At 39.0% G+C, this 27128-nt stretch overlaps 2 protein-coding genes across 4 annotated transcripts in view; both read left to right on the top strand.

Moving 5' to 3' along the window:
• csnk1g2b (casein kinase 1, gamma 2b) overlaps window positions 1-1734 on the top strand; it is a 37897-nt gene extending 36163 nt beyond the window's left edge. For all 3 annotated transcript variants that reach the window (XM_026928353.3, XM_026928351.3, XM_026928352.3), the window contains one exon: window positions 638-1734. In XM_026928353.3, coding sequence (XP_026784154.1) covers window positions 638-692 — 55 coding nt within the window. In that variant the 3' untranslated portion in view covers window positions 693-1734. The remainder of the gene's footprint in view (window positions 1-637) is intronic.
• Window positions 1735-13609: 11875 nt separating this feature from the next.
• Window positions 13610-26491, top strand: mfsd12b (major facilitator superfamily domain containing 12b). The gene is made up of 11 exons (XM_026927984.3): window positions 13610-14118; window positions 17947-18157; window positions 19623-19749; window positions 20926-21105; window positions 22355-22447; window positions 22568-22660; window positions 23385-23555; window positions 23850-23944; window positions 24219-24349; window positions 24534-24575; window positions 25422-26491. Exons 1-10 carry the CDS (start codon window positions 13851-13853, stop codon window positions 24536-24538), a joined length of 1374 nt encoding a protein of 457 aa, XP_026783785.1. The 5' UTR covers window positions 13610-13850; the 3' UTR covers window positions 24539-24575; window positions 25422-26491.
• Window positions 26492-27128: the final 637 nt, after the last annotated feature.

Here is a 27128-nt window from a genome sequence, read left to right as displayed (position 1 = left end):
TTAAACCCTTGGAAGTCTCCTCAAAACATTTCCAGATACGCAACCGGGCACACGTCTCCGCCACCTAATCAGCGCTCTCCTGACACATGGCACCGCAGATGTGCACAGGGCATCGTTAGCTCGTAGGAGGACTAAGCACTAGCATGTCTCTGCATGCCACGTTCAACCATGATCCCGCTGTCTGCATCACGACTTGAATTTGCGTCTATAAACAAGTATAAACCAAGCATAAAATTGCAAAAAAAAAAAAAAAAAACAGTTAAATTGGTTCACTAAACCAGCACAGCACAGTTTTGGTAGGAAAAGTGGATCTGAGCTAAACCGTAATTGAGGTTGAAGAACCGTCAGAGCCCGAATTCTCACACCATGCTGACAGTGCTGAGGTTTCTACATCTGGGTATTTTCCCTGTTTTCTTTCTTTTCTGTTTTCCAGAAATCCCCACTTAGGGTTTGAATAATGCAGATATTTAGAGCACTGAACACAGACAGATACAGAGAGTAGCACTGCACTACACTCCTACTTTCCTCCGTTCATCTTGACACAAATCGGTGTCGCCTAAAATGGTGACAGAAGATTTAATTGTTAATGAGAGCAGTGTTTTAACTGTGCCTCCTGCTGTTTGTGTTTTTGCTTCAGGTGCTGCTGTTTCTTCAAACGGAGAAAGAGGAAAACCCTCCAGAGACACAAGTGAACAGCACTCTTGGAAGAGAACTTGAACCGTTCGGATCACTGTCGAGTTTTAAATGGAAGCGATCACACTGCTCACTCCTTCCGCCCTCTTTTATCTCCTCCACTTTGTTTTTTTCTCTTTCTCATTCTCTGCCCCGTGTTTATCGCTCGAAACCCTGCACCGATGCTCCTCTTCTGTCGGAGCGGTAAAGGAAACATTGCTAACTTCACAACAGACTCTTTTTTTTTTTTTTTTCTTTGAAATAACAAAAATAGAACATGTAAAGAAAAAAAAAGTACTCCCACTTAAGGGGTGATGGCGAACTGTATAAAAAAACTAATGACGATAAATGAGCACCGTGATGTGAAATCTGAAAACATGATGCTGTCGTTGTAATCTAGATTCCATGCAGAACATTTTGTCGTTCAGTGGCCATTGATCTCGATGGACTCGATGGATCGGATTCTTTGAGTTTTTCCTTAGCTTTAGATCTTTGTTTCAATTTGGAGGGCAAAACCTGCAAAGGATAAAGATTTGGTTCATCTCAAACATACAAATTTTTCTTTCGTTTTTTTTTTTTTTTTTTTGTTATTAATTAAAAAAAAAAATCTTTGGTCGCTTTTGGAGATGAATAACTGAGTTGAAAGGAAACCTTCACGTTTTATGTTGTGACCTGGGATTTTTTTTTATTATTGCTTTTCCTTTGTGTGTGTGTGTGTGTGTGTGTTTGTGTGTGTTCTTTTTTTTTTTTTTTTTTCTTTGTTCTCTTGATGTGGACTGTGTAGCACAGTGACTGGTCTCAGGTACTGTGGATCATGGGGAGATGAATCAATTGTAAGCTCTCTGCTTATTATTGCACTTTTGAGAGGCAAAAAGAGAAGACAAAAAAGGACAAAAGAGAGAAGATGAAATCTAAGAGACTGCCCAAGGATGAATCCCACGCAAAGGCGAGGGCCGAAATTCACAGGCGAGATGAACGCCCTCCTCTTTTATGTTTCATGTTAGATTTATTTACCAGGAAATCATAGTTTGTGCCTTTCCAAGTAAAATGTTTAAAGTTAAAGCAAGTGTGTCCTGCAGTGTCCTGAAATTTTATTCGAATGAAGGATTGGGTTCATTTTGCTCCGCTTTCGAACAAATGGGGTTGAGAATGAAGTATCACCCTACATTCATACTAGCAAGTAACAAGTCACTCATGTCTCTTGTGGTTTGTCTCTTGTGGGTGTGGCCTGTCCAGTGTCCACATCCACTCACCAGAGGCACCAGCGATCTCTACTACTTCCTTCCAAGCTTTATTTTGATTTGTGCATTTAACGAAAGGTCATGTATGACAGGATAAGATGAAACCACAGTTCTAACATTTTCTTCCATTTTGTGCATTAAACAGCAAAGGGGAACTAATGACACATAGGAACTAAAGTTGAGTGGGAAACTGAAGAAACATCAGACCAAACGTGTCATAGGACTGGTCTGAAGATTCATTCGTGACAATCGTTTGGATTTATTTCTTTACTGTGTCATACTTAATTTGCATAGAATCAAGAAAATCTCAATTCAGAAATCATTTATCAGTGAAATTGTGGCTCTGTGCTGCATACATTCATAGAAAATGACCTGTTACCTGGTTGCTTTGCTAGAGTCAATGCAGGGTCAGGAATGTTTAATTGTTGGTCAAAGTAATTTTGGGGGTGAGAAACAGATCCAGCTAATCTCTTATTCATGGTTTTACTCTACGCATTTATGGGGCCGTAAAATGGAGCCGTTTTGGATCGTAAAGAAACCATTTTGATTATATACAGTGTTTAACATAGATACTTGAAAAACACCCAGGTTTCTCAGAACATGTGGTATATTGATAAAATTACTGTGTGAAAAATCTTATAAGAGCACAAAAACCTATGTGAACAAGTAGAAATTCATGCTAGTCAATTGGTCAATTAATGCTAAAGCTGTTTGTGTGTTTATAAATGAAAAGGCTGTGAAAATCGTACAATGCATAAATACACTGATAACCGGTGCTGCATTTTTTCTCATCAAAGACCATGAACACACTTCGTGTATGTTATATTGCAGTGTTTACAGTAATTAACAATCCGTATCTCAATATGTATGTTCTAAGGTTAACATGAGGAAAAATCCCATTATGAGAGTACAAGTGTTTATACAACCTCCAGAGAACTCCTCCTACTTTCACAGGTACTGTTGCATGATGGGTAACACACATTTTACTTGACCATGACACAGATCATATACTCTGTTTGGATTTCTCACTGTGCCGTGTTATTTGGAGCTAATTTGTCAAAGTCATATAAAACTTCCTGTTTCTCATAAGCAGTATAATGCAGTGGTAGACTGCCTTCGATGCCTGACTGCCACCAAAACACAACCTGCATAAATTGTGTGATTTAAACCAAGTATAGTGTATTTTTTACTGCAAATCATATTGATTTGTATTTGAGCAAGGAGATAAAGCTGCTAAAGATCCAATATGCCAGAAAAGGTGCAAGATAGCCGTGGGAGGAGTCAAAAACATGCCAGAGAGGCACAGATAGACACGAACCCTGGAATAACTACAAAGCCATCATTCATCAATGATAATTACACACTAATAACAGTAATAGAGTGGCACATGTGTCTGACTGCACACCAGTAACAGTAATAGAGCGATACGTGTATCTGATTACACACCAATAACAGTAATAGTGTCATCTGTATCTGATTAAACGCCAATAACTGTAGTAAAGCGACACGTGTATCTGAATACACACCAATAACAGTAATAGATTGACACGTATCTGATTACATGCCAATAACAGTAATAGAGCGATACGTGTATCTGATTACACACCAATAACAGTAATAGAGCGTCATCTGTATCTGATTAAACGCCAATAACAGTAATAGATTGACATGTATCTGATTACATGCCAATAACAGTAATAGATTGACTGTCATCTGATTACCCGCATCTGATTACCCGCCAATAACAGTAATAGATTGACACGTATCTGATTACAGGCCAATAACAGTAATAGAGCGACACGTGTATCTGATTACACGCCAATAACAGTAATAGAGCGACCCATGTATCTGATTACACGCCAATAACAGTAATAGAGCGTCACGTGTATCTGATTACACGCCAGTAACGGTAATAGATTGACATATTTCTGATTATATGCCAATAACATTAATGGAGCATCACATGTATCTGTTACACATCGGTAACAGTAACAGATTGGCACATATCTGATTACACGTCGGTAACAGAAATAGATTGACACATATCTGATTACACGTCGGTAACAGAAATAGATTGACACGTATCTGATTAATTGCCAGCAACAGTAATAGAGCGTCACATGTACCTGATTACACGTCAGTAACAGTAATAAAATAATTCATTTGTTTGCATATTACGTGGCGATGCAGAGCACATTTAAACCTGTGTTTGTTTTATTGCACAACCTGTTTATTGACACAGAATTACTAACCTGTCACCACATGAAATGCTTACGGGTTGACCCATGCCTGTGCCATATCTGAGGAGTCCTTATGATGGACCACCTCTGGAGCAATTGCAAATGGAGTTGAGAGCTTACATACGACAACTAACTGCAATGCATGAAGCTATCTCTTCACAGGAACAAAGCAGAGGACAAAGAGAAGATGCACAGGTGCCATGTCCAGTAGTTCCTGGAGATAAGGTATATCTGAGGGTGTTCAGACAAAAGTTGAACAAACCCAGAAGGGTAGGTCCATACACAGTGGTAAAAGCAACACCAACAGCAGTGCAGGTGGAAGGTAACACCACTTGGGTATCATTTGAATCATTGTACTAGAGTACCTAGACTAAGACCTAGGAGACGAGAGGACGTTCAGACTTCTGAAGCAGAGGAAGGTCTAGCAGCTGACACTTCAGAGGACAGTCAGGAAGAAATAGGAGAGGGCTTAGATGAAGGAGAAAGAGAGTCACAGACAGGCCCAAGTCATGAAAGAGGGGAACCAGGACCTGCCCCAGCATAGCCTGAGGAAGAAGGTGTGCCAGTTGTTGCACCCGATTCTGATGTATCTGCTACACCTTCTGAGGGGGAAGGAGATGAGCTGTTATCAGCACCTGCTGAACAGGAAAGTGCACTTGCTCCTAGTGTTGAGTTTGATATTGATCAGCTTCTTGCAACACCTCCCACAGACTCAGGCCCTTCCACTAATCAACAAGCAGCATTCTCCACAATCGATTTCTTAGCCCTTGATTGGCCTTCAGGCCTTGACTGGCTCCCAGATGGGTCAGACGATTAAGAGGTCAGCCAGCAAAGTTACAGGGAATGAAGTTGAAAATGGGTATCAGGTAACCAAGAATGGGACACTGAATGAAACATTAACTTTAAGCCCTAATATGGCGAAAATAGCAAAGATAGAGAGCTTATTGAGAGCAGCTCAGGACAATGCATGGTACAAGTGGGCTGAGTATACTGCCAATAGCTTAAACAAGGGTAACTGTTTGGTATGCATACCGTCACCTTTGAGTAAGCTCATAGTGGTACCGAATCAATATGACTACCAACAGTGTGTTGAATTTAATAGAGAGTTTTGTCATGGAGACCCGCGTAATAGACCGTACTGCCCAGCTGACCATTTAGCATATTTAGGCAGTGGTGCCAACACTTGGATGTTAGAATAGAAACAAAAAAGATGGAGACAACTATACAGTATGAAATAAACTGCATGTTGGAATATGAATGCTTTAATAAGTCATATGGGAAACATAATATGGGCAAATTCCAAGGTAACTGTGCTGTGATATGGCATCTAGACACCAGTGTTTTTGGGCACACAGACTTTATTAAGTGGACCATAATTCATGCAACAGCTACAGTAACTACGAATATGATGGTAATAACAAACTCAAATTGCACCTATGAGAAAGATCCCAAAGTGTACATAGACTCAATAGGCCAACCTAGAAGGATACCTAATGAGTATAAGGCAAGAGATGAAGTGAAGTCAGGATTTGAATCTATACTGATATGGATAACACCTAATAAGAATACAGAGTGGATCAATTATATTTACTACAATCAACAGCGGTTTATTAACTATACTGATGCTGCACTGTCTGCATTAGGTGAACAGTTTGATTCCACAAGTAGAATGACACGGCAGAACAGACAGGCATTAAATTGGTTGTTGGCAGAGAAGGGGGAAGTGTGCGTTCTATTTGGAGATCAATGTTGCACTTTTATCCCTAACAATACTACCCCTGAGGGAACATTCACTAAAGCTAAGAACAAATTGAAAAACTTGAGACAAGAGGTTCCTGAAGATGCAGGAAAAGATCACCATTCCTGGGATTGGTTCGAGTCTCAGTTTGGACAATTGGGAGCTATGTCTACGAAAGTGGGGATAGTGATAGTAATAGTAGTAGTTGATGGAGGACTGCTGTTTTGTTGTGTTGTGCCCATACAAAGGTTAAAACCTTTGTGGTTCAAGCTACTGTTAAAACAGATGTCTCTCATGAACAATAGCCTGTATAAAAATGATGGACTGGCAAGTGAGCCTGATGACTCTTATCCGGACTGGATCCCTAAACCAGACTGGGTCCCGGAACAGTAGCCAGAAGAAATGGATTCCAGTTCCTCGAGTGAGGACGACGAAGTAGTATGATGAGCCATGCCCTGGGTGGAAGTGCTAGCCTAACCTCTCCCCAAGGGTGACCTTCTACGATACGCAAAGTAGCTGGGTTGAAAAAGAAGTATTATTGCACCACTGGAATTAGGACAGCCATCGCCTGACAGAAGGAGATTTTATATTTTTACTACTGATTATAAGTGGATCATATTGATTTACTGATGTTTGATTGTTATTGTAAATAATTGTTTGATTGCAGTTTGATTATTATTGTGATCAATTTTGGGAATTTGATTCTGTAACTGATCACTGTTGTACTCTATACAAGTGCTGAACTGAATGCATACTCATGCTTATAACAAAATGACTGATTTGTGAAGTGGAAGTTAGGTTAGGGAGACGGGATCTTTCACTCCTTCCTAGTCAAGTTTGGGGGCAGAGGTTTGGTCCTGTACTCCACAAGAGAGCTGTTTCAGGATTTAGTCATTGATAAAAGGAGGGAGTGATTGGGAATTGATCACTAGTTAGAGTAAAATAGAGGAATTTTCTTGATCAGAGTATGATTTAAGTATGATTACCATATAATACATCACGTCCAATCAAGAGTTAAAATAATCAGAAATGATGAGATGTAGTACATTTAGTACATTTTAATCATGAAGAGAGTGTGACTTTATGCAAGATTTTACAAGAATATTTGTGTATGTCAGTCAAGAAGCCTAAGACAAACTGATGTGACCTTGCTTGTGGGAAATCAAAAAGCACACAGTTGTCATTCATAAATTGTGTCTTTTCAGTCCAGGCTTGCACTGTCATTTCTCACAGCAAAGTGCTTTTTCTCTACCAGAGTACTGAAGTGCATTGTTAAGGTTGTGATGAGTGTTAACGTTTTAAAAAAATAAAAAATAAACTGACTGAGCCCACGCCACGGTTAAAACTAAGACAGAGGGACAATGAAATAATTGTGGCGAGAGTTCAGGAGTGTGATTAAAAGAAAAAAATGAGAAAACTCCACCTAATGAGATGATTGTTTTAGAATTGTATAAAAGCTCGAGCCACGACTATGTAAATCAGATGATTTGCGCAACATCTTGGCTTTGTTGATTGCTTCAATAAAGTCTAATTTTTGGCATCAAAAACCCTTTGACTTTCGAAAGGTATTTTTTTCTTCAGTCTGAACTGAGAAATTTTTCCACGACAGCGTCTGTGTGTAGAAATCTACTTAAAGATTTTGCTTCAGACAGACTTGTTAGCTACATTCACCTCGTGCCTTCAGTGCTAAAGTAAAGAAGGAAACATTAGATACCAAACATGTATTTATAGATTCAATTCGTAATTTTGAATTTAGAATTGCAGAACAGAGCCAAACTCTCTCAAGCTGCTATTTAAAGAAAATGCCCAAATAGTAAACCCCACAGGACACAGGTGTCTTTTTATAACTGCGTCAGTTCTAGGAGATTGATCTGCCTGTGAAGCAGGCCATTAAAAGCATGGATGAACAATCAGACAGATATGTGCATATAGACACAAATATTGATCCAATAAGAAAAACTGCTTTGCAGGGGGTACTTAAGATTGGCTGTACATTAGTAAGCGTAGTAAGTTAACTTCAATTTTGATAAATTAGCTAGTTACATTAGCTAGCTAGTTAGGATCAAAAGCCTGGACCTGAGTGTGTCCTGTGACATTTTTTTTTTTCATTGTGGGCATCCAGTTTCACCTAAATGCACCAATTATGCATGTAAAAAAGCATACTGGTGTTCTTAAGACAGACAAATTTCACACTCACATCAGTTATCTCCACCCAACAGAAAGACAGTCATTTTAGGTTCCAGACTTTTAACTTTCTCCTTCAAGCTTCATCAGATTTGCTAACTTACAAAGTAATTTGTGATGTCTTAAAAACAAACAGGAAGTGTGGCATGATTACACTGCACATTGTGCAATGTTTCTCAGAGTTCACATGTTCATATGCAGTTCAACATGATCACATCCACATGCTAATACTAGCTCATCAAACAGACCTTTGTGGACCCAAGCACCAAGGGTACCGCTAACACGGCTTGCTGCTATGTTTGTGGCTCAGCATTCATTCTTAAACATCATTAAACATTAGCTATCCAGCAAGCCAAATTCTACGTTAGCAGAATCATTTTCTTATGATTGCTTGCTTAGCAGACTAGCCAGTCATGCAGGATCAGGCATGATGCACTTGTGGTCAGCCCTTTGGACCAGTTAAAATTATTTACAATTTACTGTGGAATACTTGAGTAGGTTTAAATGTAGATACTTTTTGAACTTTCACTCAAGTAGACTTTTGCCTTCTACTTTTAAGATTTTCATACAGTACTCATACCTTACTTATTTACAGTTTCTCTGTACAATCCAGGAGTAAAAATTCTGAAAGATAAAAAGTCATAGAATCAACAAGATAAAAAAAGATAAATTGAAAATGTAAGTACAATTAGTACAGTACAAAATATAAATACAGTATAATTCAAAAAATGTATAATAATAATAATAATAATAATAATAATAATAATAAACATTATTTGTAGACATGGTACCTCACAGTGTTGTACAATCCAGCAGTAAAAATTCTGAAAGATAAAAAGTCATAGAATCCACAAGATAAAAAAAAAATTATAAATTGATAAGTACAATTAATACTGTACAAAATATAAGTACAGTAGAATTCAGAAAATGTAATAATAATAATAATAATAATAATAATAAGTAAATAAAAATAAGATAAAATAATAAATATCAATATGTAAAATTTAAAAAAGTAAAATAAATAAATGAATATTTTAAGAAAAATTATGCAATTCTATGACTATATGAGTGATTTCTATAGATAGTAATACGTTATGTATTGCATACTAAACGTCTGTGTTTTTCGTTAGTCATAGGAAACCAGGAACCACTACATCTCTCGGGCATCTACCTTCGTGATAAGTTTAGATCACAACATGCTCTATCAGATGATAGAGTGTCATCGTGACCAAGTGACGTGTCTGAAGTGTCTGATGTACCATGGCACACTCAGAGCTGTTTCTGTAGGTGTGTCATAAAATGTGGTTTAGTTACAACATGGCAGAACTGTCAAAGTGCAGGAAATAGCACAGAAAAGGAACTTGCTTTAATTCTAGTTCATTATAATTCTAGTTCATTACATTGTGCAAATAGGTACATCAGTGCCCAGTAACAATGGAGGCCAGTATTATGATGGGGTGCTATTTCTTTCCCGCAGTATTTGATGATGCTAAAATGATGAAGCGGTTCTATGGTTCTTGGGGACTCCCCAGAGCAAAGCTTGCAATCTTGTCCTGGCAAAGAAAAGAAGTCAGTAAAACATTACCACCATTTAGAAAATGAAGGATCTTCAAGATCTTAAGCAGTTTGGCCTCCAGAAACAGCCCTTGTGGACAGCACTATTCCTTCACTGGAACTAAGAGGCTCAAACCTGTTCCAGCATGACAATGCCCCTGTGCACAAAGCGAGCTCCATGAAGACATGGTGTGTGAAGGTTGGAGTGGAAGAACTCGAGTGTCCTGCACAGAGCCCTGACCTCAACCCCACTGAACACCTTTGGGATGAACTGGAACACCGACTGAACCCCAGACCTCCTCATCTGACCTCACTAATGCTCTTGCCACTGAATGAACACAAATTCCCACAGCCACACTCCAAAATCTAGTGGAAAGCCTTCCCAGAAGAGTGGAACTTATTATAACAGCAAAGGGGGATGTTCAACAAGCACATATGGGTATGATGGACAGGTGCGAACAAACTTTTGGCTATGTAGTGCATATATCGCATATTGGAACAGAACAATAATTTCCGGGCCTGGTTCTGGAAAACCCCTGTGCTGTTTCGCCTTTGCCTTTCTGCTATGCCCATGAGGAAGTGATGATTAACTGAGCTGATAAGCAAAATCAGGTGTATCACATGCAGAGCACTAGGAAACCCTGGAGAGTACAGGGAGCTCTGTTTTATTACTCCAACACTGACACTGATTTCACTTGCCATTGATTCTGTCCTGAGTGACCACTTGCAGTATGAGGGGAGCAACATCTTAGCTTTGTTGATTGCTTCAATAAAGTCTAATTTTTGACTTTCGAAAGGTATTTTTTTCTTCAGTCTGAACTGAGAAATTTTTCCACGACAGCGTCTGTGTGTAGAAATCTACTTAAAGATTTTGGTTCAGACAGACTTGTTAGCTACAGTCACCTCGTGCCTTCAGTGCTAAAGTAAAGAAGGAAACATTAGATACCAAACATGTCTTTATAGATTCAAATCGTAATTTTGAATTTAGAATTGCAGAACAGAGCCAAACTCTCTCAAGCTGCTATTTAAAGAAAATGCCCAAATAGTAAACCCCACAGGACACAGGTGTCTTTTTATAACTGCGTCAGTTCTAGGAGATTGATCTGCCTGTGAAGCAGGCCATTAAAAGCATGGATGAACAATCAGACCGAGAGATATGTGCATATAGACACAAATATTGATCCAATAAGAAAAACTGCTTTGCAGGGGGTACTTAAGATTGGCTGTACATTAGTAAGCATAGTAAGTTAACTTCAATTTTGATAAATTAGCTAGTTACATTAGCTAGCTAGTTAGGATCGAAAGCCTGGACCTAAGTGTGTCCTGTGACATTTTTTTTTTTCATTGTGGGCATCCAGTTTCACTTGCAGTATGAGGGGAGGATTGTGCAAAGGTGAGCAGCTTTTCCAAGAGAAACACACATTACCTCGCAAGCCAGAACACATCCTGTCTCCTTCAAGCTCATATTGTATAGTCGTATTGTTTATTAGTGGTGTAGCAATGAGATGATGTTGACTGATGCATCGATTTAAAAGTCAATGATAATAGATTCGGTAGTGTCACCAAATATGAATCAATGTCTTGAACTGATATTATATCACAACACGTGGAAGTCTGAGGTTTACACCTCTATTGGTTATACTGCTAGCAGAATAAAGCAATTTCAGTCATCTGTCATGCACACACATGATTTGAACATAGCAAATATTATTGTGCCCTGCTTCCAGTAGTCATTACAATAACATCAGGGGTTTGAGCAAGAAGGACAGTGGTGAACAACAAGGGTGTTTATAAATGTCAGCTGGCACAGAGGAAAGATTGATTAAGGGGGAAGTGAAAAATAACAGATTGAAAACACAGTCGTACGTTAGAGTGTACAGCCAGTCATGAGAATGACTCACATGTGGTCATCTGACCATGTCTATGTATACGCAACATGGAACCAAAACTGAAGGTCATCATTTTAATAGCTCATTGTGGCAAGATAGTGCGATGAATAAGGAAATAAAAAAAAGATATTAAAGAAATGTTTTCACTGCAATCACTGTTCATGTCTTAGGGCTGTATAATGGACATGCTGTAATTGTTGATATGGTGATTTTTTCTGTAAGGAGACATTTGTTTTGGAAGGAGTCTCCAGTGTCAGCACCATTTTAAGAGTTTTTAGACATTTTTTTTTCTTTTTTACATTTTGTGGTTTCTTAGTAACATGACAAGCTGTATTTTTTTTGTCTTATTAAAAGAAAAAAGAGAGGATGGTGATGGTCTGTGTATAGCTGCTAAAACATAAGTGATAACAGCAACAACATAAATGTTTTATGGATTTTCCACAAGATTAAATGTAACTAAAATTGTAAAAAGTCACTTTTTGTCACTCTTTAATAAATAAAATATGGTTAGTGGCAAATTGCTGTATTTTAAGAGGAATAAAACACCTCGGCCCATGCTGTTATAGGAAAACGAACAACTTGATAACTGTAAGTGCTTTCCTATAACAAGTGCTGGGAATTAGCTAAAGGGAAATTTTCTGGTGTAAATAGAAATTCTTGCTACATTGCAGACTGTTTTGACAGATTTTGATTCCTGATCTTTCCATGGTATTCCTGCTGTTTTTTTTCACATTAGTTCTTTGAAGACATACACTCCACACAAAGGTATGGAAACTTGAGTCTGAGAACCAAAACTTCAGCCGTATCTGCAGCATCCTTCCCTTACAACAGGCCAACCTTGAGTGAAATAAAGGCTGAGGAACGAAGCCTTCCTCTTCTGAATCCTTGATAAAGAGATATGGTCACTGACCTTCCTCTGACCTTCCTCAGACCTTCCTCTGAACCCCACTCTTCTGTTAAGTCTATGAATACCTTCAAGGTTACTTTTTAGGGAAAAAGGAGACAGAGATCACACTTTTTTTCAGTCACCTCCTGCCAGCATTTTTTTTTTTGGTCACAGCAAGAGTCCTTCCAAACTGCATCTTTTCACAAAAGTACCATCGAGTGCTTTTTATCTCCTGACCAGTCAGAGAGGGGGCAAGCGAGCGAAAAAAACAAAATGGAGGACGAGTCTTGTTAGTAAGCTGGCTCTGGTCAGCACGTTTTCTGTTAGTGTGTGAAAAACTCTTACATGACAGCAGTGTGAATTTCACTATCTTTTAATCTATTTCATTATTATTGGTGGAAATGTACCTTTAAAAATGACAAACTGCACCTTTAAAAAGTTCTTTAGCCTAATTTACTGCATTCACTGCATGTAGCTGCTGCCATTCAGGTTTCTTCTGTGATTTCAGGTGGGTGTGGTGCTCTCTCTCTCTCTCTCTCTCTCTCTCTCTCTCTCTCTGTGTCTCTCTCTGCCTCTTTCTGTGTCTCTCTCTCTCTCTCTCTTTCTGTCTCTCTCTCTCTCTTTCTGTCTATCTCTCTCTCTCTCTCTCTCTTTCGGTGTCTATCTCTTTCTCTCTCTCTATCTCACATTTCTCTCTTCCTCCCTCTCTCTGTTTCTCTCTGTCTCTTTGTGTCTATCTCCTTCTGTCTGTCTGTCTGTCACTCTCTCTCTTCCCTTCTCACTTCCTGTCTCTCTGTCTCTCCTTCTCTCTCTCTCTCTCTCTCTCTCTGTCTCTGTCTCTCTTTCTCTTTTCCTCTCTCTCTTTGTGTCTCTCTCCTTGTGTCTGTCTGTCTCTTCCTTTATTACTTCCTCTCTCTCTCTCTCTCTCTCTCTCTCTCCCTGTTTCTCCCTGTCTCTTTGTGCCTCTCTCCTTCTGTCTGTCTGTCGCTCTCTCTCTTTCTTTATTACTTCCCCTCTCTCTCTCTCTCTCTCTCTCCCTGTTTCTCCCTGTCTCTTTGTGTCTCTCCTTCTATCTGTCTGTCGCTCTCTCTCTTCCTTTATTACTTCCTCTCTCTCTCTCTCTCTCTCTCTCTCTCTCTCTCTCTGTGTGTGTGTGTGAGAGAGAGAGAGAGAGAGAGAGAGAGAGAGGGAGAGAGAGATGGGCAGTGCTATAGGAGGAAACAAAACCAAAAGGTTGCTGAAGCGTTATAAACAAACCCATCGCGCGCTCAGCAGCAGCAGCATCTTTATATTAGTTTTGATTTCCACTGAAACTCCAGACCGGCTTTTTACAGAAGTAATGGCACCCTAACGAGCATTTGAGCGACCTGTCAGGCAGAGAGACTAACGCGAACTGACCTTTCCCACTTTTGCCGCTTTCTCTGGTCACTCGGTCACCTGTCGGGGATGTCGGAGGGCGCGCGCACTCTGCCCGCGTTCCAGCGCTTCACCTACGCGGTGGGGCACGTGCTGAACGACCTGTGCGCCTCCATGTGGTTCACCTACCTGCTGCTCTACTACCAGTCGGTGCTCAGTTTCCGGGACTCCAACGCCGGGCTGCTGCTGCTGGTCGGTCAGATCGCAGACGGAATCGCCACGCCGCTGGTCGGCTACGAGTCGGACCGGACACGAGGATGCGGCTCGTACGGAAAACGCAAGTCGTGGCATTTAGTCGGTAAGAGAGCATTTATGGTCCACTAAATTAAAGAAAAAATAAAACAAACAAATAAATAATTAAATAAATATTTTGACATAGTAACATATAAACCCCGAGCTTCTCATTTATTTAATTATTATTATTATTATTATTATTATTATTATTATTATTATTATTATTATTATTTGTCAGCCAACACTATAAATAAAAATCATGGACCCCCTCAGGAAACTGTTTAAATATTAGACACAGCTTTTTTTTTAATTATTTTTTTTTAATTTTTTTTATTTTTTTATTTTGGAACTTTCCACCCATAAAACACATCTTTTAAAATTACAAACGTCATTTGATCCGAAATTTGACATTATTGATATGCAACATGACCCCGGCCCCTGGGCATGCGTGCAGCAGTGTGCTCTCAGTGCTGGTCCCAAGCCCGGATAAAACTGGGGAGGGTTGCATCAGGAAGGGCGTCAGGAAGGGCATCCGGCATAAAACACTGTGCCAAATCCGAGGTGGCGACCCCTAACTGGAGCAGCCGAAAGAGGAGCAAGAACATTAAGGGTTCTCCGGTTGTCCCTCTGTGGAAACGCTGAAAGGTTCCATGCAAACCCCTACGACAGACTCTTTCTCACTCAAATACACTCTTAGAAAAAAGGTTTCTTGAGGATTCTTTGTGTGAGGATGGTTCTTAAGGGTTCTTGCTCACTATAGCGGGTCTACTTGGAACATTCTGTGAAAGGGAAATGTGACATGGTTCTACGTATGACTTCTTCCCCAGAAAGACAAACTGTACCATAGAAAATTGAGAAAAATTCCTTATTGTTTCTTCGGTTGTTCCTCTGGGGGAACTTCTAAAGATTCTCTGTAGAACACCATAAAAGTGTTTTTCAATAAGAAAGGGATATAAGAGCCCTTTTAGGAAGCTAAGGACATTTATTTATCCATCAGTTCAATCAGTAACCGGTTTAACCTGGTCAGGGTAGAGGTGGATCAGGAGCCTAATCTGGGAATGCTTGGAGTGAGGTGTGAATATAACCCGGATGGGACGCCAGTCCATCACAGTGCACCACACACGCACACACATTCACACATTCATTCACACCTAGCAGGGGAAAATTAGTTACTGGCATGTTTTTGGGAGGTGAGAGGAAACCACAGAACCCAGAGGAAACCCACACAGACACGAGGAGTACATGTGAAACTCCACACAGATAGTAACCTGAGCTGAGGATTGAAAAAGAAAACCCCCTATCATATTCAAAGAACTGTACTGTACTGTTTAGTAACTTTTTCCTGAGATTGTTGAATACATACCCTAAGAGGTGCTTCACAAATTTCTGCACAGTATATACACCGATCAGCCGTAACATTAAAGCCACTGACAGGTGAAGTGAATAACATTGATTATCTCGTTACAATGGCACCTGTCATGGAGTGAGATATATCAGGCAGCAAGTGAACAGTCAGTTGATGTGTTGGAAGCGCGAAAAATTGGCAAGCGTAAGGATCTGAGCGACTTTGACAACAGCCAAATTGTGATGGCTAGACGACTGGGTCAGAGCATCTCCAAAACGGCAGGTCTTGTGGGGTGTTCCTGGTATGCAGTGGTTAGTATCTGCCAAAAGTGGTCCAAGGAAGGACAACCAGTGAACTAGCGACAGGATCATGGACACCCAAGGCTCATTGATGCGCATGAGGAGTGAAGGTTCGCCCATCTAGTCCGATCCCACATGTTTCAGGGGCCTGGGGTAGACAGTGCCACTAATTTTACAACCATGACACTCCTGCAATGCCTAATTTAAATTAGTTTTAAACTCATCATTCTATGGCAATACATATTGTGATTTTTGAAAATAGAAAAAAAAATCACAAATATTACATTTTTCTGATGATTATTAAGCTCTGGAACAAGATATACATTTCAATGCACATTTAAATCAGTAGTGTTGCATTCATTATAATTAGTTTTTCCACTATATAAAAAAAACAGGATCAACATGTAACAGGTGTAAACTCAAACAGCAATTATAAAAAATAAAATAAGAGGGTTATCCAATCAGATGTTTGTTGCTATGTAGTTTTCATTTCAATCTAACTGTCAGGCCACTGGTTCTCTTTTTTTTTTTTTAGGAAACATGCATTGTCAGCTTTCTAGACATGCTGACAGTCACTCAGTTATATCATGTTGTAATGTATCCTATCCATAGTTTATAAGGCATACAGTTTCTCTGAAATGGACTTTAACACTCCATTGAACCAGTCATCATGTTTATTTATGGCACAGCACTGTTCAAATCTCAATGCTGATTGGTCAGATGGTGTTGATAATTTTCTCTAAGAGCAGCTTTGAAAATAGTACAGCTGCAAACACAGATGATATCTGCAGCAACTGATGTATGAAGAGAACTGATCAGCATCAATACACTCAGATTACGAGTGTTATGAGTGTTGAGTGTGATGAGGTTATCTGAGCACACATCTGCAGTGAGTTAGCACGCTCAACCCCCTGAGCGCTCTTATTTCCCCTGCCTACACCTCCTCCTGATATTTTAATCAAGTAGAAAATCTGCCTATAAACGAACACGGAAAGTATGTTAGAATACGAAGGTGTGTTTTGGTTTTGGTTTTCATTTCCGTTAAAATACATCCAAGTGGCTTCTCAGTGTTTTTTTTTGTTGTTGTTGGGAAGGCAAATCTGACCTGGAAAGCACCTCGAGAACCTGATGTTTTTAGTCATATTAGCTTAGTCATCTGTGTATTCAGATAACATTTACGCTTTTGGTTTTCATGACAAGTTGCATTTTTTTGGTCTTATTAAATTCAAAAGAGAAAAAAAGAGAGGCTGGTGAGGAAATGACTCTTTATAGCTACTATAACATAAGTGAGAACATGATCTAACTTGTTTCTCGGATGTGCCATAACATTAAATATAACTGCTATAAACAGATAAAACGTACACACACCTCAATACCACATCCTGTAGTCCATTACAACAGCACATCCGAAAATGTTTTATTGTTTACTTAATATTTTGCCTTTTAAGGTTTTTATAATACTTAAACCTCAAGTTTGTCACAAAGCCACGCCCCTTTTGTACTCATAACACAATATGATGAGTACAGTACTCATCACTTTTGCATGCATTAATCCTGTTGTGGAACTGCAATTTCAGCATAAAGACTGCAATAGTGAAAAAAATACTTATTATAAAAAAAAACAACAAAACAAGGGTTAAGAGCTCTTGTGCTCTCTCTCTCTCTCTCTCTCTCTCTCTCTACTGGAACATTATGTGAAAGAGAAATGTATGTATGGGTCTCTGTAGAATTTTTTTTCCCAGCAATACAAAGTGAACCGTAGAAAATTTAGAACACTTAAATAAGGGTACTTCGGTTGTCCCACTGGGGGAACCTTTAAAGGTGCTATGTAGACCACTACAACAGTGTTTCTCTATAAGAAAGCGTTACAAGAGCCCTTTTAGGAAGCTAAGGATGCTTATTTATCCATTCATACCTTTATTCATGTAACTGGCTCCAGTACTGAAATGTCCCTACGCACCTCGGTTAGATTAATCAGGCCTGTTACACTGGTCAATTTCCAGGAGTGGGATTAGGGGCAAATTCTTATGCCAAGAAAGTCTGTTGAACTCGATTGCTATTAGACGGGCAGTGTAGACATGGATCTTACATAACAGAGGTTCGATGTCCATGTCCATGATTTATTTATTTCCATCCCCTGAGCCTAGCACTCAAGAGCATGAAATCCTAACTACCTGTGTCACGTGCATGAAGACGTGATGATTTTCTTGGTGGCTCACATGGTGCATTTTTGTTTGTTGGTTTTCAGGAACCATCTGCGTGCTGCTGTCTTTCCCGTTCATCTTCAACCCGTGTGTGGGCTGCAGCGAGGTGATGCCGCAGTGGGTGGGCCTCACCTACTTCACCCCTTTCATCATCATCTTCCAGTTCGGCTGGGCGTCCACTCAGATCTCCCACCTGTCGCTCATCCCGGAGCTGGTGACGTGTGAACACGCCAAGGTGGAGCTCACTTCATACAGGTATGAGGTACTCTCACATGACGTCATGCTCTTCCAGACCATGCGTGTGTCTAATAGGAGATTATAAGTGACCTCGATAACTGGAATCCAACACACGGGTTCGGATTAGTGGGATGTTGGTCAAGGTTACACTTTTGCTTATTTAAAGGTTCTTGTCCTTCAAGGGAAACCCTTAAAGTTCGATGTAGGACCCACTTTTATCAGAAAGGGTTCCAAGTGCAACACATTTAGGAAGCAGAAAACCATCAACCATCCAAAGAACCTTCAAGGAACCCTTTTGTCCTTGTATATACGATAATGGTTACATTTACGTCTGGATCTGCTCAAGGTTGTTCTACACATTTCTGAACCCTGTTCAGATACAATCTATGTGAGCCCCTTTCCAACTCTCTTAAAAATCCAGAGCTCTTTGAGTTCCACTGTTCTTCTCACAGTGATCTATGCAAAAAGGGCAGCTCTCAAATGAGATAAAAAAAAAATAGCAAGGGGTATAAGAGAAATAAAACACTTTGTGACATGCTGTTATTAGAAAATAATCAACTTAAAGGTGATAAGAGTAACTCCTCTCCATCACACCACCCTGTCGTTGATTATTTTCCTACAACAGCATGTCATGAAGTGTTTTATTCCTTATTTATTAAATGATGATATGATAAAAGTATGTACTCTATAAATATTGCTAGCGATAAATGTTTACTCTGGATATGTTTTACTGAATAGAGCTGGTCATTTTCGTATCCTCTGATACTGGTTATCTGGGGAACCCTAACATATTCTATGCAGAACCCTATAACAGAATGTTTCCTTAGAATTATCCAGTGAACCAAGACAGTTTAGGTAAATTTGAACAGGTTCTTGGTCTTAGGAAGAAAATAATTTGGAGTTTGTACCACAAATTTACCCAGTTAGTAACTACACGCTTGGCAGCAGTGCTTTGTGGCATAAACGCGATGACTAGAGTCACCAGTCCACCTGTTAGCAGGTTGTTACACACGTCCGTCAAACGTCCAAGACTTGTTTAGTTAAAAACCAGTAGAAATGACAGAACTGAATGGCCATCATTCTTGAGGTTAATTTATTTTTCTTCATAAATGCACTGCAAAAATGATCTAAGCAAGTAAAACTAGGCAAATGTACCTAATATTTCTTATTATGAGATTATTATTCATTTAAATACATGTTTATTCAGACTGTTTTTAGATGCTTTTTCTTATTTTAACTTATATACATATATATATAAAACTATCTGCCAATGTAACGAGACAGTTTCAAGTTTGTAAAGTAAAACATGTCAATAAATAAGCTTAATAATCATGGATTTGGTTTATTGTAATCTTATAATAGGACGTACTAGATGCTAAGATGTCAGTTTTTGCAGTGTGTACTTTCATCGTCTGTGAGTTACTTGTGTTTTTGCTTCTTTTTTTTAAAAAAAATGAGTGAAACGTGTTTCTTCCTGGCCCAGGTACGCGTTCACGGTGCTCTCCAATATCACTGTATACGCAGTGGCCTGGCTGCTGTTCCACTTCCAGCACTCTGTCGATCCGTCCATCGCTGACCAGCTGAGTCACCTCGACGTCCCCATATTCAGGGTGAGAGATTCACTAATGCTAATGCAGTTTAAGGACAAATACATGTAATCCAAAATAAACCACTGAATCAGTCTAACAGCTGTTGGAGTGTAGATAGTAAGGAGTAAACAACTACAGCGTGTGCTTTTATAGAAAAATAATCAACATCAATAATCAAGTTGCTGTTAGCACCCTGATTACTTACTCATACCAGCATGTCAGAAAGTGTTTTACTCCTTTTATACCACAGCAGTCTGCCAAACAAATTTTTATTAATTAAAGAACGACACGTCATACTTTTTATCCATTTATAGTTGCATTTAATGTTGGGGAACATCCACGGAATATGTTAGATCCGGTTACTGCTTACGTCATAGCTGCTATAATCGGCGTTCCCAGACCAGCCTTTATTTTTATCTCTCTATTGAAGTTAATAAGACAAAAAACATGAGACACCACAAAGTCCTTCTTCCTGAAGACTCCTGGAAAGTCTAAATTTTTCAGCTTTGACACTGGAGACTCCTTATTTCACCAAAAAATTTTTACACAAACATCTCCTCAAAGAAAATTTCACCATATAAACTATTGTACGTTTTCAAACAAGTAGAAGTACAAGCCTCTATAAAAGCTGTTCTCTGTCCTACATTAAGTTACAGCTTCACCTCTGACTCTGGAGACTCCTTCCATAAATTTTACTGTGGAAGCAATTGCGTTTTAGATCCAGCGCATTACTGTCAGAGCTGCTGTTATAGAAAATGAATCAACACCTTCTGACCAATCAGAATGGAGAATTTACCTGCACTGTGGTATAAAGCAGATCTTGTAAGGAATTTGCGTGTTGCTGTTTGAAATGAGAAGGAATGATGTACCAGCTCAACAAGCTGATGAGGGAAGTTCCATAACACACACACGAGGAAGTCCGATTAAAAAATAATGCTGTGTTATGAGCATGCTGTCAGGAAGAGTTTGCTACTGTGTATTTCCTTATTAATGCTGCATAAACATTAAACAAAAAAGACATAGCTGTGAGATGCTAAAAAAAACCCCAACCTTACAAATAAAAAAACCCACAAAATACTGTATGTACTATGAAAAGCAAAATCAGTCCTACGCTTGTGTTTGTCCTGACATTTAACAGTCATAGCATTAATCTTTGCAGTGCATTAATCTCTCCCTTGACTCGCTCGACATTTCCAGGACCTGGCGCTGATCGTGCTGGGCATCGGTGCTGTTTTCTCGCTCATCTTCCACCTGGGTACACGAGAACAAACGCAGCTCGAGGCTGAGGAGCGCCAACCCCTGATGTCTCACTCCAGCCTGAACTCAGTGCCGCTGCTGCAGTGGAAACACTGGCTCGTCGAACCCTCCTTCTATCAGGTGAACTAAAGCTTTTTGGACAATAAGATTCCATTACACAGATCAGACACCACTGTCACAATCAGAATTAAGCGTTTATGCTGATAGAAGCTGCAGATCTTGATAACAAGTCAGACCTGAGTGCAAATTTTCTACAGAAGACATATTTTCAAGACATTCATGAGCATTTCCAGTGTTATTGATGTGTGTATACATTTGAACTCCTGCTCACGGAGCACTCCTAAATTCTCGATTCTGATTGGTCAGAAGGTGTTGATTGATTTTCTGTAACATTAGAACCAGCCGTAATTCAAATCACAGGCTTATATTAATGCGCTCGTTCTAATTCGTTATCGTTTCCATAGTAACAGCTCATTTCCACAGGCTTGTATGGTGGACGCTCTACATAATCTAAGACAGCAACATGTTATTTAACAAAGTAAAGCATGTAATCATTGATATGGTGAAGTTTTCTAGGAGGAAATGTTTATTTAATATTAATGGAAGGAGTCTCCAGTGTCAGTGCTTTGGAACAGTCAGAAATAAAGCTATAATTACGTTTTCTGAGGAGGAGTTTATGTATTGTGTTTTTTTTTGTTGTTACACTGTAACTGAGAACAGTAACTTACTTGTTTCATGGACTTTCCACAGCATTAAATGTAACTGTAAATGTTTAAAAAGTATGACTGGCTGTATCTTTGTTTAAAAATAATGTTGTAATTCACAGCTAATTGCTGTGGTATAAGAGGAATAAACACTTTATGTGTCTTTTTACACAATTTTTTTCTAAAAGAAAACAAGGAAGAAAGTGCTGTGCATGTGATACACAAGAAAGTAGGTTTTCACAACAATGGTGTAATGTCTTTTTTTAGGATAAGTGTCGCAAATACTTTCTCGTTTTTTGAGGGGTTTTTTTTAGAATATAAAAACAAATTTTCGCATGTGCACAAGATAATTTTCCATTTTCATGCAGTATTTATTTCAGCATGTATACTTTGTTAGTAAAGGTAAAGCTCTGTAGAAAAGAAACAACTTCAGGGTGGTAACAGTACCTCACACCACCTCCTCGTTTTATTATTATTTTCCTATAACGCCCAGAAGCGAGGGAGAGACTTGCACATAAAGTGGTTTTGGGAAGTGTAAATCACTCGGATATTTATGTAGGATATTTTCACAGCAGCAGAAAGTGAGTCAGAAATAGAGTTTCAGGATGAATCGTGCAGGTCTGGCAGATCGAGACGAGTGAATTCGTTGTGTTTTGTTCATACAGGTGGCTGCTCTGTACATGTGCACTCGCCTGATCGTCAACCTGTCTCAGACCTACATCTCCATGTACCTGATAAACTCCTTATTCCTGCCTAAGGTAAAGAAATAGTGTGCATTTCAAACAATTTATCAACCTACTTGATTATTCTCAGTGTAAATTTTTCAGTAAATAACTAGAAGGTCATTTTGTATCTTTCTGTTGTTCCTGTTTTCCCAGAACTACATTGCTACCATTCCTCTGGTGCTGTACGTTAGCGGCTTTGTGTCCTCTCTGGCCATGAAGCCGATCAGTAAACGCCTCGGCGTTAGCGTGAGTTCCTCACATCTCCTTTAATTATCAGAAAATAGCTCCTAGGATCTAGGCTTCCTTTAACTTTTTACATTTCATCACCCTAAGGATTATTATCCACTAACCACATGCAGCATGATTAATATCACAATGAGGGAGAAGAGGATCATCATAACTGCAAAATCTTATCTGCTTAGTAACCATGACAACTATAGTTAAGATCTTATTTGGGAGTGTGCCTATTGCAAAATAACATCTCATCTTAACTCCAGAGGATTACAGATGCATAATAGCTCACCAAAATCCCTTAAATACAGTTAGCAGAAGACAGGATGTTTTCTTTCCTTGTTTGACCGTGTAGCACAACATTAGCTTGTTTAGTTACATTTATTTGTACCATAATGCTATTGAATTTACAGTTCTGATTGATCAGAAGGTGTTGATTCATTTTCTATAAGAGCGGCTCTGACAATGGTGCAGCTACACAAATCACAGGTTCATATTAATATGCTCATTCTAATACATTCTAGTGACAGCTAATTCACATATTTTTAAAAAATGTGCTGTTATTTAACAAAAAAAATCAACATTTATGGAAGGAGTCTCCAGTGTCAGCGCTTTGTTTCGTGGCTTTGTTTCGTGGCTTTGTTTCATGGTCGTTCTACAATTACAACTATAAACGAATAAAAAGTACGAAGTGTCGTTCTTTATTAAATGAGAATTATCTCGCTGTCTTTTCTCTCAGGTGACGTATTTTGTGGGACTCGTGCCCATCATGGTGTTTGGCATTTGGGTGCTGCTGGATATGAACATGGGTGTTCGTGTGTACGGAGCGGCTGTGCTGCTAGGAGCCGGGTCTGCCGTCATTCTGGTGATGTCGCTATCCATGACTGCCAATCTCATCGGACATCAGACGGTAAAGGGCGCTATCTGGTGGTTTCCACAAAGCGTCTTTTGTGAACGTAAAAACATGTGACAAAAAAAATCCCTTTTCAACAGACATTCAGACATTCATTTGGTATCTGTTGAAAGCTTGAAATCTGTATTTTCAATAAGCTCAGTTTGTTTGTATGAGCGATACATGAGAAATAATTAATATAATTAATAAAAAGAGAGCCAAGATTGCAGAAATAAATACTGAAACGCTGTAATAGTTGCTTGTACGATTCATCTTATTGTCGTTCTGTTTTTTTCTTTTCTCTCCTGACAGCAAAGTGGTGCGTTTGTGTACGGAGCCATGAGCTTCACAGACAAGGTGGCCAACGGCATCGCTGTGATGATCATCCAGAGCCTGTACCCCTGTCAGTAAGTTGTGCGCAGTGTGTGTATTGAAACCTTCCCTGAAGTCAGTGAGATTGAGATTACATGAAGAAGGATGTGAAGAAAAGATCACTCAGTGGCTGAATTCACTTGTAGAACGATTGTTTAATGTTGGAACTGTTCACTGATTACTGCTGTATGTCATGGGTTGGGTATTAATGGACATCCTGAACATCTGTGTGTGTGTGTGTGTGTATGTGTGAAGTTTATGATGTTGTACCAGACCTGTGGCTCAGTGTTGTATGTTTTCTATTGACAGAACGCTGGTTTGCTGCTCTGACTGCGTTTGGTTCTACCATCATATCATGGTAGCTGTAACGGGGGGCGTCGGCCTCATCGCCACACTCTGCCTCTTTAGTCTGTTCATCTGGCCAATCAAGATTCGTCGATGTGAGTTAAAAAAAAAAAAAAAAGGACAAGAGAATCTCTCAAAAGTCAAAATCTCCTAAAACATTTTTGGTAACAAATGTATGATTTTGGAATTGTGTTATTCTTCAACCACACCATTTCCATGGTAACAGAGGTGTCGTCGTTTGATTTGTGTTTGTCTGACATACACTCACGTCTGTTCTAGATTGAGAATGTTTTACCAGCGGGCGGCCATCTTGGTGAACAGGTGAGTTATAACCTTAATTATAAGTTTTAGTAAAACCTTAATTATATAATTTTTAAATTATGGCTGCTTAAATGATTGCTTCGGTGACACTCGTCTAAAATCCACCAAAAGGAGGACGGCACAGGATAACGCAAAATTCATGGAAAAGCTACAAATATGGTAGTGGCGATGGAGAAACGCACACAAAATGTGCTCATGTATATAAAAATGATGCTCATAGCCTCAAGTTCACTTTGAAGAGTGTTTATGCGAGGCCGTTTTCTGCCACAAGAATTTTCCAAATCTCGCTGATGGATGACGTAAGCAGAACGAAATCGTTTTCTTTAATCACAGGTCTATCGTTAGAGGATCTTCCTCGTATACTCTGTCACAGAAAACACGTACAGTCTGTTATAGAATTCGAGAAGTCCAGATTTTCTTGGGGTCTCATACAGTGTCCCAAGTAATAATCTTAAAAGGCGTCAGAAATTGAACAGTGAGAGAGAAAATGGTGAAAAATTATAAAAACGTTCTAAAAAAGATTTGCATTGTTGCTTCATTCTAGCTCTGTTATTCACATCTTCACTTTTTTGTGTTATTCCAGTGTTAGTTTGTTATCATGTAGAGGAATTTTACTACATTAAGTAACTTTAGAGGAGGCAGGACTGCTGAGTCAAACCTCTAACAATGCTTCTGGAAAATGTAAACATAAAGAGAAGCGGTGAAATAAAACAAAAGCACTGCTGTGTCACTGCTTGTGGAACGTCCCTTCTTAGAAACTGCTCAGACTTCTCATTCTGAGCTTATAGGGAACTTACCTCACGTCCCCGAGCGTTTCCTCACAGAGGGTGGTGTTTCTTTGTGCAGGTTTGTGGCTAAACTCAGGAGAACATAACCATCAGTGTGATTGGGGAAAGTGACCAAGCACAAAGCAGTGAGTGTGTCCTCACATCACATGCCTACACAATGAATCTGAGAACTTTGAGGAAGCAGAGCTGTCTGAGTTCATCGGAAACATGTCTGCAAAGTGTCCCATGACCACTACATCTTCAGATCTTCTTCTTAGTTGTTCCTTTTTTCTGCGGTCTTCAGATTTTTTATAGCAACACTGACCTTTCTGACAATGGAAATACAGCTCCTGGAAGTCTTGGAGATTTGAAAAATAAGAAGGATTCTACTTAAAAATATGTCTATATTTGTAATATAATTTTTAATATTAAATGTGTTAAAATGTCTTAGTTTGGTTTTATGAAACACTTGTAAAGTAGCAGTAACAGATTTTTAATATCAGTATTTGCAGGAAGTGATTAAATGGTAAATAGTTTTAGGAGAGAGCAGCACCAGACCAGTTGTATAAAATGCTATGAAAATGGAAATAGTCCTTTTTAATTTATACTACAGCGATGTTGCATTCTTGAATCTGATTGGTCAGAAGGTGTTGATTAATATTCTGTAACAGCAGCTCTGAGAGTAATGCAGCTGTAAATCAAATCACAGTTTTATATTAAAGTTTTGAATACATTATCATTTATATATAGTGACAGCTCATTCACAGGGACTTGTACGGCGATTGATACACAGGAATAATTTGTGATCATTGACTTGATGAGGTTTCATGTAAAGAAACATTTATTTGACATGGAAGGAGACTCCAGTGTCAGCGCTCATTAACAGTCAGAAGTAAAGCTGTAACGTTAAGTTTTCCAACATCTTCAGGATAGATGACATTGCAGTTTGAAGTTTCTCAGTAACATGACAAGCTGCATTTTTTTTGTTTTATTTTCTTTAAGAGAAAGTGATGGAATGACTGTTTGTAGCTGCTGCAACATAAGTGATAATGGGAACTGACTTGTTTTGTGGACATTACACAACATTAAATGTAACTGTAATCGGATAAACAGTATGAATGGCGTTCTTTAATAAATAAAAATAGGAAACATTGGCAAATTGCTGTGGTATAAGAGGAATAAAACACTTCAGGATGTGCTGTTATTATTAAGTTCTCCTTTTTGAAATGAATTATTCTGTAACACAGCATGAAGCAGTCTTACATCATGAACATTTATTTACTGTTTTCTCCTGCAATGATTTACACTTCCATCAAATTATAGTACTGTATCACTTGCTGTTCACACAAACCAAAGGTGAGGGATGGCTGCACCCCTGAGCTCTCTCCCAGTTTAACCTCTGCTTCTATTGTTCTGGTATTTAGAAAGTCCTGACCTGGTTTCTTTCCTCAGTTCCACATGCACTACAATAGCTCTGTTTGTAAAAAAATGATTCAGATTAATCCAAATCCCATCTTTCACCCATTTCATAACAGCAGTCTTTGAGGTTAATCTAATTATTATAAAGCTTGTTGATGGACCTACTTACGAATGCTGTCCTATAACATTTACTTTCTCTTCTGTAACATTTTTTTCTGCCAAAAAAAGGGAATAAAAAGCAACACTGGACAACACTGTGAGCTTCTGTGTAGTAAAGGTTTAGATGAAGACATCAGAAAAACTGAAACATGTAAGTTTTAATCAGAAGCTAGGATTACCTCATTAAGGGGAGAGAGAGAGAGAGAGA

The sequence above is a fragment of the Pangasianodon hypophthalmus genome, chromosome 8 (assembly GCF_027358585.1).
Source record: "Pangasianodon hypophthalmus isolate fPanHyp1 chromosome 8, fPanHyp1.pri, whole genome shotgun sequence".
NCBI lineage: Eukaryota > Metazoa > Chordata > Actinopteri > Siluriformes > Pangasiidae > Pangasianodon > Pangasianodon hypophthalmus.
Note: the sequence above shows the minus strand (reverse complement) of the source record. Positions and strands in the feature narration are given on the sequence as shown.